We start from the raw sequence: 16,601 nt of genomic DNA, 5'->3' as shown, positions 1-16,601 counted from the left end.
AGGGCGTTACAACGTTTGAGTTCCTTTTCCTGATGTCGACATTCTACACCGATTTGATTTATTCTTGTGCCTCACTTCTTTGTATCTCACTGTTTCAGTTATTTCCTCAAAGTCTCCTCAAATGTTTTTTGGATTAAGGTAGGATATAAACAGTAAGAATTTATTTTGGACTTAACAAGTTTTGCTCTTTACACAAACGTGATCATCTTTGAGACAGAAGCTTTCTGTCTAGGAGACAGTGGTTCCAAAATACACACAACAGAATCACCTTAGAGGCCAGGTACAGTGGCTAACATCTGTAACCCTAGAACTTTGGGAGGCCAAAGCAGGCGGATCACTTGAGGCCAGGAGTTTAAGACCAATCTGGTCAACATAGTAAAACCCCGCCTCTACTAAAAATACACAAAAAAAAAAAAAAAAAAAAAAAAAAAAAAATTAGCCAGGCATGGTGGCGCACACTTGTAGTTCCAGCTACTCAGGAGGCTGAGGTACGAGGATCACCTGAACCCGGGAGGCAGAAGTTGCAGTGAGCCAAGATTGCGCCACTGCACTCCAGCCTGGGTGACAGAGCAAGACTCTGTCTCAAAAATAAAATAAAATCACCTTAGAGACTTTAAAAAGGTTCTAATTCAGATCTGGGGTAGGCCCCAGGAATATGTAATTTTAAAAAGTTTCCCCACTGCTTCTGAAGCAGCCAGCCCAGCCCCTGGCCATGGAGCAGTGTTTGAGAATCTCTGGCCTAGAAACATAAAAAAAGGGGGCCATTAGTTATAAAAATGAACATCAAATTCCTTTACAAAATGTGATTTTCTAAATAAAATAAACCTCAACTTTATTCAGCTGATGTGCTTCCAAAACAATGGGTGTAAATCCAAATTTGCAAATCAAACCCATTCAAATTCATCAGGGCAAAGGGTGTACAGAACTCCGCAGTGAAGTCTAAAAAATCAAGACTCCTCTAACTTACTTGGTCTTGGAGTTTGGCTTTTCTTACAGTGGTCCCCCCTGAAGTAAATGTCCACGTAATAAAGAGATCCCAAGTTCCTCTTGATAACCCACCTGTTTTAAATCACAGTAGGCACACCAAACTCATGTACAAGGTCACAGAGGCTGGCTACCAGAGTTTCCTGCATCAGCTTAACTTAGGAATTCACCCCCACCTCCACTAGAGGGTGCTCCTTCCCTGGCCTGGACCCTTCCCCACACTGAGGCGGTGGAGAGAGTCACACTGTTAGGCCAAGGTCTATTTTTCACCAGGCACTGACAGCAGATGTGTGAAGAAAAGTGGTCATGTGACAACATGCAGTCTCAGTGCCCCTGGGTGTCCAGACACACTGGCTGCTGTCCACCAGCCCCAGGTGGTAAAGACCCAAAAACCACCTCTGCAATTTTTACTGTAACTAGAGATGACTGGCTCTGAAGGTGCAGCATCAGGGTTCATCAAAGCCAACCACTGTCAAGTGTGGAAAGCACTGATGCACACCATGAAAAGATGTCCTATCAGTCCACGCATGATGGGTGCGGGGACTTCTGCCTCCCAGAGTTCAAGAACAAATGGCTCAGCTGCTCCCTGCAGACCTTCCTCCGAAGTGTGCTGTCTGGCGAGATCCTTGGGTGCCTGGGGGACAGGACAGCCTTGCCGTCGCGGTCTCAGAATCCATTTTACGGATCACCAAGAGCCCTGCGCTAGGTCCCTGGCACCGCAGCGGTGCTGGGTGTAACGGAAATGTCAACGTGCCTCCCCAGAGTCAGACAGATCTAGGTTTAAAGATGCCGCAACCCCTCAGTCCACCCTCCAGTCACTGCTTTAACTCTGGCAGGGCCCCAAACCATTTTAGGAGTCACAGATCCCTCCTTCCTTGGAAACCTAGGGCCTGTTTGGCCCGCAGGGGTAGGAACAATGGAGATCTTCTCCGACCAAAAGTGTGAAATTAGCATCCAGGAAACTCAGTTAATCTATGACAATTAAGAAAACTTACCAAAGGGGAGCTATGCCACAGACGTGCCTGAAAGGACCAACATGACTACAGAGCGGCGGGGAGAGGAACAAGGGAGGTGAAGAGGAACAAAGAAAAGAAGGGAAATAAGACAGAAAACAGTTCAAGCAACAAGAAACTAACAGCAGGTGGGGCAGGACAACCAAAGGTGGGGTTAATACCGAGCAGGTTTCCAGTTCTGAAGGATTTTGAGTGTCATTTTATGTCTTGCCATGAAGCTACTGTGCCCAGGGCTGGTAGGCCTGTGGTAAATGAGAAAATACACTAACCAGGTCTTTCTGAGACTTTCAGTGATTCATCACATTAGATGGACTTCAAGACAGATTGGCCTTTATACGAAATTCCACAATACACCTGGTATTAGTAGAGCCTGAATCCAGCGCTGGTCACAGAAGGAAAAAGGTCGTAGTCCCTGAAAACACAGTGTTACAAGGACATACACACTACAGATGTCTCCATGGTGGGATCTGCCCACACTGGCTGGGCAAAATGGGGGCCTGGCTGGCAGGTGCTAATATATTTCAGGGAAGAGAAGGGAACCAAAGAATTCGAGATACTAAAACTAGAGCTGAGACTGTAAGTGGAAAATCACAAATCTTTGCCTACAGCTACTTTCTAAGGGGCAAAGGCCCACAAGGCCTGGGCACAGGTGCCAAGCCACAGTCTCTGAACCTTAAAAGCCAACCACTCTATTAACAACTAGAAAAAATCAGTGACTAGGGTCAAGACTGAACACTCCCGGGAAATAACACTGGCCTCACTTTAGAAAAGAGAAACACCCAGCTGTAGTGTGGAAAATCTTACTTGTTATCAGCAATAGCACTACATCTTGTTTCCCCTAGGTAGCTGCTTCCAGGGAAGGGTGACAAGTATTGGCAGTTAGTCATGTACATGTCACTGGGGCACGGGGGAGGTGGCCAGGAGCATGAGGATGTGAATCAACCTACTATTTAATATAATGGCTGTGAGAAAAGGAGGCTTCTTTCCTTTCCTTTCCACTTTTGCTCCACCCTATCAGGAGTCAGAAAGGCCTGATGGTGACAAGGTGTGAACTGTGTGGACAGTCCTGCACACAGGGCTCACTGTGGACACCTTCCCAGGGCACGCATCAGCTGTGTGAACAAAGCCACCAAAGCCATTCTTTCCCTCCCCCAGTGAGAGCGAGAGTGAGACAGACAGACCCGGGACTTCTTTCACTTCCTAAGCACCGCGCATGGTGGTGGCACTAGCTCCCCCTCCAAGATGTCACAGAAAACAGAGCAGGTTGGAAATTAGATCACAATCACTCCCAAGTGTCTTCACAGTTCAGACAGGCAAACATTTCAAAAGGCAGCCTCTGGGCCCCCCTCTCTCTTTCACACACACACACTTGCAGGCCGTGGGAATGCTGTTCAGCCACTGAGCGTGGCTGGCTCATGTCAGGTACTGCACCACGAGGAACATGACCACACAGGTCAGCAGCATCCCGCCGATCATAAAGTACTTGTCCTGGAAAGCCCGCTTCTCAATGAGCCGCATCACTGTGTTGGACAAGCCCAGCATGTTGGCAATGTCAAGGATCTTCTTCTGAGTCCCCTGGGGCAGAAGAGAAGAGAAAAAAAAAAAAAAAACATCAAGTCGCTTTACCAAGGGTGGGTGAATGGCATCAGGAGATGCAGCTTTGCCAACAGACATTCTCTTGGTCATGCCCAGAATACACAGAAAGCAGTATCAGCCAGAAATAGAGCCACTCTCATGTCGTCGACTGATTTTTGATCACGGTACCAGAGCAATGCAAAGTGGAAAGAAAAGTCTTTTCCACAAATGGTGCCGGAACGACTGGCTATATAATATCACAGATACGTATTTTAAATATATGTATCTCTCTTACAGATATGTGTGTAAAAACTGAACCTCAATTCACATTATATATAAAAATTAATTTGAGATGGGTCATAGAATTAAACATAAAAGCTAAAGCCACAATTAAAGCTTCTAGAAAAAAACATAGGAGAATATCTAAAAACTGCAAACCAGCCAGGCGCAGGGACTCATCCCTGTAATCCCAGCACTCTGGGAGGGGTGGGTGGGAGGATTACTTGAGGCCAGGAGTTCGAGATCAGCCTGGGCACATAGTGAAGACCCCCTCTCTACAAAAAAAAAGTTAGCCAGGTGTGGTGGTGTGCACCTGTGGTTCTAGCTACTTGGAAGGCTAAGGTGACAGAATCACTTGAGGCCAGGAGTTCGAGGCTGCAGTAAGCCAAGATCACACCACTGCACTCCAGCCTGGGTGGCAGAGGGAGGCCCTGTCTCAAAAAAAATACATAAATAAATACATACTGAAAACAATGGTGTCACTAATCACAAGATGAATGAACAAATTATGGTATACCTGTACCAATGGAATACTGCTTTGCAATAAAAAGTACCTGACTACCAACATGGAATTTAATAGGTAACACTATGAATGAACCTTGAAACGTAACTGGGAGGAAGAAGCCACATAGAAAAGAGTAGTATGAATACCTTTATATGAAGTTCAATAACAAGCAAACCTCATCTATGGTGAAATAAATCACAACAGTGGCTGCCTGGGGCAGAGGGGTCAACTGACTGGGAAGGGGTACGAGGGATCTTTCAGAGGTGATGAAAATGGTCCGGGCCTTGATGGGAGTGTGAGTTACAAAGGCTGATACAATTGCCCAAATTCACTGAATTGTAAAAATATGATCTGTATACCTTACTGTCTGTAAATTATATCTCAACAAAAATACTTAAAATTAGAATATTTTATATTATAAAAAGAAGGCAACATCAAAAAACTTGTCCTCGGCTCTCTAGTTCCAATAATCATTGATACCAACCTATTTACTTTGTAGAGTACAATCTTTGAGGTTTCTTCTGAGTACAATGGGTGGGTCAAGTCCATATTTACAAGAAGGTCTCAAGTGGGAAAGACGGAAAGACACCAACACAATGACCTAAAACCCTTCTATAGATGGCATCACCCACCACCAAAACAAAAGGGCATTTTATTCCTAAACCAACAACCCAAACCATCCAGCCTGTCCTTCCCTACTGCTGATTTTCAGCTTAAAGCACATTCAATTTCTTAGTAAGTAACAAGTATAAGTGAATGCTGAGGCAGACCCCAAGTCACTCAGCACATATCACCCACTGCAACTTGTATGCATGGTATCTAACCTCATGCCTCATACCCCTCCTTTTTTTTTTTTTTTTAATAAATACACATTAATGAGCAACTAAGAGAAACAAGGAAAGTGAGATCAACATTAGGCATCATGGACAGGAATCCAAAATCTACATTCTGCCCAGAGAGCAATTAACAAGCCTCAGCCAGAGAAATTACAAGTCAAACTTCATTGCCATCAGAGATCAGAGAAATGTATTTGTATTTTTTTTCCCAAGATAGTGACAATACAATCAGACCCTTGCTAAAGTCCTGCTTAGCTCTGAACACACAGATTATTTCATCACCGTATGAGGCTAAGGATCAACCTTCTGAATCACTTGAAAATGACCATAAATTTCAAAAAATGTATTCATTTTCAGCCACAAATTGGCCCCAGTCATCAGAGTGCTTCGGCCTAGCCCCTTCATGCCCTCTCCTATGTTCCTTTTGAACGGCATAGGTGGAAAATCCCCTGACGGAGGTAGGGTGGGAGGTGGGTGGAGGGAATCAAGAGACAAACACCAGGTAGCCACAGGTGTGCAGAGGAAAGTTAGAAACCTCAAGTCTCAACCCCCAGTCACCTCACAGGCTTCCCCTCTGGTATCAGTGTGGGTGGCAAGAGGTGTGCTGATGCCCCAGCGCTGCCAGACTTGAGTGAGAAGCTAGCACGTGCCTTAAAAGGACGCTCTAACCCCCACTGGCTCTTCATCAGTGTGACACGGAGTTTGGTCCTAAAAGGCCTCTACTGTTTTTCTGAGATATGAAAAGGAGAGTAGCAGTTTTCTAAAGAAAGGGCAGACTAATCAACATGTATCAGTGCAGGTCACCACAGGTGGCTCTCATGAAAGGGGAGCGCCCAGCAGGCTGCTGGAGACCACCCTTCCAGGCCATCTGAGACACTGCAACTGTCAGCAGGAGGCGAGTGTCACTTGCAGCTTGCCTGACCCTCTCCCCTGTAGAGATGGCAGGGACTGTTCAGAAACGTACCGAAGTCCTGTGGAGCTGACAGACTCAACGTGATCCAACAAAAACTAAGATAAAGCTCACACTTCCGAGTGACTGTTTCTCACAGCTCAGTGGCTGGGAGTGCTTCATTCACAGGGGACCACACCCTGATAACAGACAGAACCCACGCCCTATTATCCATCAGGGCTGATACAGGAAAAGGGCAGAGGCTGAAACATCATGACTGACATCAGAGTCTGTGTAATGTTTCTGTAAACCACTCCCAGGGACTGGAGTCTCAGCAGTGCCAACTGGTCAGGGCTTCTAGGAATACCTAAGGCTAGGGAGTGAAGAGTCACTGGGATCACCAGCACAAGCTTTAGAAGCTCTAGAAGCTTCTAAAGCTCTAATCTACTGCAAACAACCAGGCAGCCCTAACACTGCACAGTGGGGATTCAGTTACTGAAATACAAAAGGTTTTAGTTATAAGGCAGTCCACAGTAGGGGTCCTAAGGGAAAGCCACCTTAAAGCGAGGTACCAAAGGACAGCCATGTTTTCATTCTTCCAAGAGTAGATTCTGTAACACAATTTCTCAGCCTGTGATTGGACTCCTCGTAGTAGCACTCACTTTCATGATAAGTTCAGTAAATGGGAAAAGACCTGGATCCTAAGAGAGACCACTTCATGGTTTGTTTCAAGCACTGGCAAAGGAACTGGGTACTTTCAGGCTCACAATAACTCAACTCCAACAGAAAGGATCCCAAACTCAAGGGCTCTGTCTTGTCATCAAAATATCACAATTTGAGGACACGTCATCAAAATATAAACACAGTTACTAAACTATTGGATGAGGCTAAAACAAGAGGCCTTCTCTCTGTCCCCCAGCAGGGACCCCACCTTCAAGGTCAGTCTCTGGGTCCTCAGTCCATCTAAAATATTGTGCCCATCTAAAATGAGGTCATCCATGCCGTTGTGAACTTTCTGGAGGGAGGAGTTAAACTGCAGTGATTCGTCCATTGGTATGGTGGTGTCAGAGTCCTGTGAAAGAAACACAGGCACTTGATTAACTTTGCTTGTTAGTCAGCTCCTGGGGTCTGACTGCTCTGTCTTTTGGCCAAGGCCAAGCCAGAACAGCCAGAGGTGTTCTGGTGCAAGAATCAGCGGACCTTAACGGATAAGAAAAAGCCAAGCAAAGGCCTGGGGTGGCCTGTCCACACAGAAGAGGAACTTCCTCAGATCTATCACTCTCCAAATGCGTTCCACTCCACAAGTATCGTTCATTCCAACGATACTTGTCTCTGTATCATTATCTCCTCTTAGGAAAAGCTATTCCTTCAAGACCTCATTGGGTGTCTCCTAAAGGCTTTCTCTGACTACTCACTAACCTAGCTTGTTCCAAATGTTCCTTTCCTTGGCTTCCCCTTAATGCAGTGTTAAATGTTTGCTTGTGTCCTTTAGCTATTTTATCTATAGTTTACCTCTCCAAGTAGACTGAGGGTTAACTAAGGATAGAGGAGGCTGTGCTTCTGCATTTTCTTTTCTTTTTTCTTTTTTTTTTTTGAGACAGGGTCTCCCTCTGTCACCCAGGGTGGAGTGCAGTGGCGCGATCTCAGCTCACTGCAACCTTAGCTTCCTGGACTCAAACGATTCTCCCACCTCAGCCTTCCGACTAGCTGGGACCACAGGTGCATGCTACCATGCCCAGCTTTTTTCTTTCTTTCTGTCTTTCTCTTTTTTGTATTTTTGGTAGAGACAGGGTTTCACCATGTTGCTCAGGCTGGTTTCGAACTCCTGTGCTCAAGGAATCTGTCCATAGGCCTCCCCATTTTACAGATGAAAAAATGCCCAGAGAGGTAGCATAACTTGTCCAAGATCACACAGCTGGTAGGAAGTCCAGTGGAGCTGGGAATCTGGGTACTGAGCGCAAGGCCTGCCCTGTTACCCACACCGTAGAGGGAAACACCAACGCCCATCCTGGTGGCTCTACTTTTGCACTGAAAGTGGACTAGAGACAGGAGCCAAGTCCTTGCCAGCTGTGAGAGCGTTCCCTTCTCTTTTCTGCCAATCACAAACTCTCCTGCCAAGTAGTGCTGGGGTTTGTTTCGTGGTTTTTTTTTTTTTTGAGACAGGCTCTCACTCTGTCACCCAGGATAGAGAGCAGCCTTGACCTACCAGGCTTAAGTGATCTTCTCACCTCGGCCTCCCGAGTAGTTGGAACCACAGGCTCACGCCACCACGCCCGGCTGATTTTTATATTTTTTTGTAGAGACAATGTCTCACCATGTCACCCAGGATGGTGAACTCCTGAACAATCTGCTGCCTTGGTCTCCCAAAGTGCTGGGATCACAGGCGTGTGTCATTGTGCCCCGCTCCACTAGTGCTGTTTTTACCACCTAAATTCCAGTTTCAATTGTCAAAAAAAAAAAGGTTATGCCACTGTTTCTTTGCTGCTCAGATTTGGAATCATTTTGCACATATGCGTTTTCAACTGCCCCTGCTAACAGGGGAGCTCCTCACAAGTAGGCGTCAGGTCTTTTAATTTCATCACGTGCTTTACTCCTAGTGCCTGAATTAACTGTTTTCTACATGCAGCTAATGCCAGTGCGTCAGAAGACGCTGGCGTTGGAAAGACTCAGAGACTTCTCTTCAGTAATTTGACAAGCACTTATGAAATGCCATTTACATACAAATTTTTCTTACCCTCCCATCTAAAACAGTATGGCTGATGGGCCATTATCTCTCAGAAAAATGTATTATATAGCTCCATACGGTAGAATGACCAGGAAGAAGTTTCATCTGGCAAGTCAATATTTATTAAGAACTGACTGTGTGCACAGCATCATGCCAGGCTGGCAAAAAACAAAATAATCCTAAGCGATCATCGTTGGCCTAAACAAGGCCTGAATACTACATTATAACGATCTAAAATCCAAACATCTTTTAGTGTGTCTTACAGTTCATTGAATTTTTGAACTGTTAAACACTGTGACTTGACTGCTTAGTCTGGGGAAGCAAAAACTATGTTGGCACAGCCTGAAACACTTGGGGAAATTTATTGCAAAGCAAGGATGCAGCATTGAGGGTTAAACATCTACAAAGCAGGAAATGACGTGAATTTTAACAACGGGCTTAGAAAGCTAACATCTCTTTAGAAAATAATCCTCTGTAAAAAAACAAAATACAAAAAGCCAAAGCACACTTCATTTAGTGGAATATATTATGCAGGACACAGAAAAGGCCAGTATGTTCTACAGCCACGTGCAGGAAATGATCTGGTTAAGACTAAAGGGCAGGGACAACGGGTTCTGAGGAATCAAACATGCAAACCAACACACTTTCAGACAGACTCAGGCAAGCAGTCCATCTAACCCTAAACATCTGTTAACAAATTCCTCCAAATTGCTGCTCAGACTAGGGGCAAAAACATTTTAATGCACCTGACACTGGAACCACACACATACTCGGCACAATGGCAACTGCCCGCAGGCAGCTTTGAAATGCTGCCTTCTCTACAAATGGCCTAAGTTCTAATCATCTGTCTCTATCTGATCAGAAAAACGTTTCCACCATGTGAACTTCCACCTTTCTGTCTCAGACCAGTCCAACCAGGTAATTTTCACCTCTGCCTATTCCCCTTCAATTTAACTGCTTCCTCTTCAGGTTTTTGTCTTAGTTTTAAAAAGGGATTCTCTGTCTAAGTCTAGTCTCTGTGGCAATGTACAAAGTTCTTGTCATTTCCAGTTGGTTTCCTCATCACCAGTCTTCTTCAGACACCCCCAAAACAGATGGCGCTCAGAGATCTGAACTCCAGCCCCGACAACCTGTCAAGTGCAGGCCGACCCTCACCGCAGGCCTGGCTTACGTTAGTGGTGAAGGTTCGAGACAGAAGCTCTTCTCGCTGTCTCTCCTGCTGCTCCCTTGCGTGGCGCCGATGCTGGAAGTTTCTGAGCGCAGTCTGCAGGTGCTGGACATCATACTTTAACTGGTCAACCCGACTGGAATTGATGGAGAGAGAGATTAAATTCCAGGAACTCAGGGCAGCAGAATCTGAGGGGGCCAGGCTTTGTATTGAGGAAAGACGGCGTTTCCTTACTTCTCCCTACACCACCCCACACTATACCCCCTCACCACAAGATCTGATTTTGATCAATGATGCTGAAAGTAAAGAAGTAACTTGTGGTTAAAGTGAGATGGTAGCACACAAGATTCTGGCAGCTTGACTTCAGAATCTGTTGCTCTCTGATTCTGGATGCATGACAGGGAACAGGGGACAGGAAGCAGGCTCGCTGACCTCTTCTTGACCTTTTATGGATTATATCGCTCTCCTGGAAGAAGCCCAAGGGCATCTTTGAGGTAAAGCATCCACGAAGTTTCATACAACTTTTGGAAACAGGCGCTGGGGGTGGAGGTGGCGAGGGTGGTTTCATTTTAATTTCATGCTGGAGTATCAAACATTAGATCAGCATTTCATTATGGGTGGACTGATTGAAGTGATTTTTCATTTCAACCCAAGAAGAACCCAGCAGGAACCAAAGAGCAGAACAAAACTCCATGGCAACATTAGGCTTCAGGTGGCTATGGGTCTAGTCAAAAAACAGAACTGGAAGCAAAATTTCAAAATGACACCAAAGAGGTAAGGGGTCACAAGGTTTCTGAGTCACACACCTCATAGGCTATTTATTTTGAGGGGCATCATTCAGATAGAATTGTGCCTTTTGGGGGGGGCTTTTTCTTTGCATAGTCGTAGTCTTTCAACACGTACGTGGGTTTTCAGAATATTCTATCGCCTCCACCCGGGAGAAAAGCCTGTCTTGATGGGCCTGGAGTATCAGAGCCATGTCAGAGGTCAGCACTTACAGTTTGGCATTTTGCCTTTTGTTAGGGGGCTCCTTGCTGGACAAAATCTCCAGACGTTCTAGACGGCTGAATATCTGGTCTATGCTTGCTTGGATTTCGTTTTCTACTACTGTACAAAAAAGAAAAAAGAATAATTGCTGGAAAAGAGATAGTGAACTTAAATTAGAATGATAAATCACAGATGTTTTTTTCAATATCCAATAAACTAGAACTACATATTTCAAAAGGAGAAAAATGTATACACTAATGAATAACAGAAAAAATTCAAGTTAGGCCGTAAATGTTGTTTTGAAAAAAGTACATGTATATAGCTGTTAATGACATAACAATGCCAATTTTTTTAAAAAGCTGAAGGTAAATCTGTAGAAATAAATTTACCTTTAGAAAATAAACATGCAAAGGTTGTCCAAATAAATACTTTAAGCTAAATTTTCTGATATAGGTCTGTCTTCCTTTGGGATTCTCAGACGTGGATTATAAATACCTAGTAAAAAGACTGCCAATTGAATTCCCTATAGTAATGAGTTTTTTTTTTAATTGAAAAAAAAAAAAGCATAAAGGAAGGGAAAGATTAGTATGTGAAACATACAGAGAAGAGTTCCCCTAAGGCTTTCTTCCCTTAAAGCTTTCTGTAAGAATAGGTGGGCTGAGCAATGTTGACATCCCCAAAATAGACCAAATATCAATAGGAAAGGCCCAGGAAAGAATCCACAGAGGTAAAGAGATATGATAAATACGGTCATTTTCCTTATCCCTTTCGATAAGACAGTCAAAATGACCTCTTTCCATTTCTAATCATGTAACAATGAGATTGCTGAGAAGGCAAACAAAGTCCAATGAACAAAGAAGCTAAACTGTGCACAAAAGAAAGCATCCAGACTGCTTCTTGCCCCATAAAGAAGTGACAGCAGTGACACTGCCCCTTCCTAGCCCTTTGCGCCCACCGTGAACAAAGACAGTTGAGATTAGAACAAGGTGGGGCACAGAACCAAGAACAGAGCTGCTTTTGAAGCTGTGAAAGGAGACATGAGAGAACAGGAGGAATGGGTCCGGAGGGAGCCCAGCAGTGGTGTGGGTAGGCAGCCCCCACAGGTGGTGTCCATATGACCAACTCAGAAAAAGGACCGTTCCTTAGAATAGAATAGGAAAAACAAAAACAAAAACAAAAACGAAAAAAAACAAAAAACCAGCATGCTTCTCAAAAGAAACCTTGCTGTGGGAACTAAACTAATTAATATTGCTGTTCGTTTCTGAATAATCCTCCTAAAAAGCCACAGTTCTCAGCTCAGAAGAAATGGCCAATTCCAGTTAAACATCTCTGAATTTTTATGGAGTACATTCCTCTAAGGACTAGGTAATTAGATTAAGACAGATGGAGGCAAGCGCTTCCATTCCCATAGGGCTATGTCAGGTTGAGTGGAGGGGTAATGGGGGATAAGACTTGTGGGATTCCAAAGGGCACACTCAGGGAAATCAGTGACTTTGCCATAGGGTTTTTCTGTCCACCCTAACAACAAAACTCATTCCACGCTGAATCATTAAGCCCCCGAGGCAGAGTGCAGTCAGGAAGCCCAGCCCATTAGCACCCTGTCATCAGAGAAAGGACTCTGGTCTCTACAGTTAATTACTCACTGTGCACAGACTGCTTGTCTGCCGTCTCCAGGCGTCCCATGCGAGACTGGATCTCGTGGACCTGCCTATCAAAGGAAGAGGGAGGAAATAAGTGAGACAGGAGTAATCAACAGCGCTTCAGTCAGGAAAGACAATTTTTCTGATGCCAACATGTAACTGATTTAAATTGACAGCATCACTGAACTGTAAAATTTGTATGTGGCACTTTAGGTCCCATGTTTTGGCATGGTTTCTAGTATCTTAACTACTAACAATAACACTGATAGGCAGATTATGGGTGCTTACCATATCCAAGATACTCTGCCAAGTCAATAACCCTATGAGGAAAGTACCATTATCATCCTCATTTTATAAAAACTGAAGCCCAGAAAGGTTATGTAACTTGTTCAAGATCACACAGCAAGTGATAAACCTTGAACTGAACCCGGCCAATCCTACTTTCTGTTCTATGACCTAATGTGCTAAGCACTGGCCTGCACTAGGAAAAGTCAAAGGGCAAGGGAGATATAATCCTTGTCCTTGAGAAACAACATAATGAGGAATGACAGGCTAGACAGATATGAACAAGCCCTGGGAAGATTCACGAGAAAAGCAATACACATAAGCATAAACAAACAGAAAGATGGGCAGCTCTGCACAGCAGTGTCACAGGCAAGCAGACAGAGGGGTGGGGCTGAGAAAGAGAAACCAGGTAAGTTTTGTGGATGGACAGAGTTCTGAGCATCACTGTGAAGAAGGGAGACATCATTTGGTGAAGGAAGATAGAAGAAAATGATATGCAAAAATTCATTCAAGACATGTGGATTACAAGTAGGCTGGGCTTCCTGAAAGGCAATCGGGTCGGGGGAGAGGACGCTGAAGTGACTCACTGAGGAAATCATTCAGAGGAAGACCCTGAAAGACAGGGACCTCCTGTTTGGTAAACATCTTTCCCCAACAATATCAAGGAAAGAAGGAACTGCCATCTCATTTGGAAATGCAACACTGTACCCTGGATCTGAGTAACACTCTCTGGAGGCTTCCCAGGGTCTGGCCAAGGTCATCCTCAAGACCCCCTTCCTAGTGGTCCTCCATGATCAGTCCTCGGGATACTGCTTATGCTGGCCCCACCATCCACTTCCTGGTGCTCACAGTGGAGGTTTCCCCAAGTTAGGGCCCACATGAAGGAGGCCTGCTGGACTCTCACATCATCCCCAACGCTGGAGGAAAGGTCAGCAACCATTCTCCATCATGAGCATGAGCACTGCAAACCAGGACCCCAAATTTACCAATGCCAGCCAGGCACCCAAGTTTGGCTTCAGCTTGTGCCCAGTCTTTTCCAGGGCTTCCCTGTGGCCTCCAGATATGTCCTCGGGCACCAAAAGAAGCTGGGTGAGCTGTTAAATGACTCCCCAGGGTGCTCCTAGGCAAGACCTGTGGCCCTGAGAAGCAACTAGAAATCACTGCTAGAGTCTGAAACCAGGCCGTTGCTTCCGGAAAGTAAGTCCGGGATATTCTGCGATGATGCGGGGGTGTGGAGGCGTGGGGGCTGATGTAAGAATGCAGCCTGAGGTAGCCGACATCTGAAGCAGGGCAATCAAGGGAACACGTATAGGGGACCGGAGGGTAACAGGGACAGAAAGGAGAATTAGGACTCTAAGGAAGTCCTGACGCAGGCTGTGAGGTAAATTTTCAATGCTGATTTAACAGAAAAATCTGAAAGTTGGTAATATGATCAACACGAACGGTGACATAATAAAAAGGGGGGAGGTAAAGAATAGCCAAGACCACTCTGAAGAAGGAGGGGGAGGAATGACTTGTCCCACCTGCCATTATGACTTACAAAGCAGTAACAATGGAAACAATATTGCGGCAGTGCAGGTACAGACGGACAAGGAAAAGCAAACCCTACAGCTGGCCCAAGAGGAAAGAAACAGCCCAGACACAGCCCCATGTATTTGGGAGCTTTTGAAAGAAGGGACTACAATAAATGCCAACAGCTCCAGTTTGTTACAGAAAAAGGCCACCTCAGGTAACACATAAAAATACACTCGAGCTCACTTAAAACCCAAATGGAAAAAGCAGAGCTTTCAAACTTTCTGAAGAAAATACAGGTGTGCATAAATGACCTGGAGTTACAGAAGGATTTCTTAAATAAGACAAAATCCAAAAACTACCCACCCCCACAAAACCCACAAACCACAAAGAAAAAGACGGATACATCTGACAACATGAGAACAAAAAAATTCTGTACACCAAAGCCACAAAATAAACAAATAAATGAATGGCACAGACTGGAGGGTATCTGCAGCAGATAACAAAGGACTGACGTGCAGAAAATATATAAAGAATTGTTACAAATCAATACAAAAAGTCAAACAAGGCATCTTTTTTAAAATGAAGGGCAAATGACAGAAAAGAAAACCCAAATGGTCAATCAGTATACAAAATGACACTCAACCAGGAAAACACAAATGAAAAGCAATGAGATCACATTTCTTTAGCCCATCAAACTGACAAATATTTTAAAGTTTGGGGACATATGCATTAATAAGGAAATAGGGAAACTAGAACTCTCACATCCAGCTGGTAGGATTATAAATTGGTAAAACACTTTAAATGCTTTCTGACAATAACTAGTAGAATAAAGCATGTGTCCATCCTATGACCCAGCAGTTTGAGGAATATGTCCTAGAGAGGTTCTGGCATACCCTGAGGAGATGTACATGGCAGGACGTTCATCAAAGCACTTTTGTACAGGCCCATAATCCACGGACTTTTCCCATCAAATCTCTATTTGCTTTGAACCAATCAGAGACGATGCAGCCAATAATACAATTCCAGTGGCTACATTTCATGCTAAGAAAAGATGAATATGAAACATCAAAGCAAGTATGAATGGCAAGGCGGGAACTACTAATATGCCAAGTGCAAAACCTGTCTCAAACTGAACTGGGAATTCTGACAACACAACACACTGGAAGTCCATAAGAAACAGGTGATACACGAGCATGACTTGGGAGTGTGGACATGAGGAAAAAGAAGTCTTAGCCCTCTCTAGCATGGGGTCCATGGTGGGCTTCGGTGATAATATAACAAAGCAGAGAAATAGTAGCAAATAAGCCAGGGTCATTGTAGCTGTCTTTAAAAAAGGTTTACAGAAGATCTAGGAAGAATTTTTTAATGGAAGTGCTTTTTAAAAGTTCATGAAACTACTCACCGACCCCACCACCCCATAACATCCACTTTGCATCCAGGCTGCCTCTGACCATGATGAACATGAAAACACTGTGTAACCTACACAGCATCATGTAAGTTTGTTGTTAACTTTACTTAAAAGTAGTGGCACCAATCTGGTCATTTTCATTTCACTCACTTTGCCTTTACATTTCACTCATTAAAGGGCAAAATCTATAAAGGAAAAACATGGTCTTGAGATAAGGTAATAGTTCTTAAGCTCCGCTGCTCAGGAAAAAAAATGGTATGAGGAAAAAAAATGGTCTTGAGATAAGGTAACAGTTCTTAAGCCTACCTGCTCATCAAAACCACCTGGGGAGCTTGTTAAATGTAGTGCTTCTTGTGTCCTGGACATACGATAAGGTCCAGGACAGGAGACTGATCTTGGACTACACAGGGGACAAATGTGGTCACCTTTACAACCATTGGGATCTCAAAAATAGAAGCCTGGCTATTAGCTCCTCTATAAAGTTCATCTAAATTAAACATTTAAGTGTAAAATGTTTATTGTTTTTCATCCTTTATTTTCATTCATTCATTGTTCAGGTAGATTCAGGAGTTTTCAAGTAACTTTAAAATGTCAATCTAATTCCAATGTACTCAGTGTATTCAGGGACATGGCAAGAGATAATCACAAACTGGGTTCAAAGTTCCAGTAAAATTAATAAGTTCAGCTACTGTTGTGTCAACTCAGCTACAATCACTAATTTCTGCAGTTGCGAAAGTTCATTGCTGGTGCTCACTGGACTCCACGTGTTTCCTGTGAAAGTCATTCAGTCAT

At 44.2% G+C, this 16,601-nt stretch overlaps 1 protein-coding gene across 7 annotated transcripts in view; it reads right to left on the bottom strand.

Moving 5' to 3' along the window:
* The window catches only part of GOSR2 (golgi SNAP receptor complex member 2), a 44,488-nt gene that overhangs the window by 24,912 nt on the left and 2,975 nt on the right, over positions 1-16,601 (bottom strand). For 2 of the 7 annotated variants that reach the window (XM_054458867.2, XM_054458868.2), the window contains exons 2-6: positions 12,605-12,669; positions 10,973-11,081; positions 9,978-10,110; positions 7,013-7,153; positions 804-3,572 (exon numbers count right to left, since the gene is read on the bottom strand). In XM_054458867.2, the coding sequence (XP_054314842.1) occupies positions 3,411-3,572; positions 7,013-7,153; positions 9,978-10,110; positions 10,973-11,081; positions 12,605-12,669 (610 nt within the window). In that variant the 3' untranslated portion in view covers positions 804-3,410. Of the gene's footprint in view, positions 1-803; positions 3,573-7,012; positions 7,154-9,977; positions 10,111-10,972; positions 11,082-12,604; positions 12,670-16,601 lie in introns of those variants that run through there. The other 5 variants (XM_063656807.1, XM_063656808.1, XR_008495162.2 and 2 more) reach the window with 4 other exon arrangements.

This window comes from Pongo pygmaeus, chromosome 19 (genome assembly GCF_028885625.2).
Source record: "Pongo pygmaeus isolate AG05252 chromosome 19, NHGRI_mPonPyg2-v2.0_pri, whole genome shotgun sequence".
NCBI lineage: Eukaryota > Metazoa > Chordata > Mammalia > Primates > Hominidae > Pongo > Pongo pygmaeus.
This window is presented reverse-complemented; position numbering and strand designations above follow the sequence as displayed.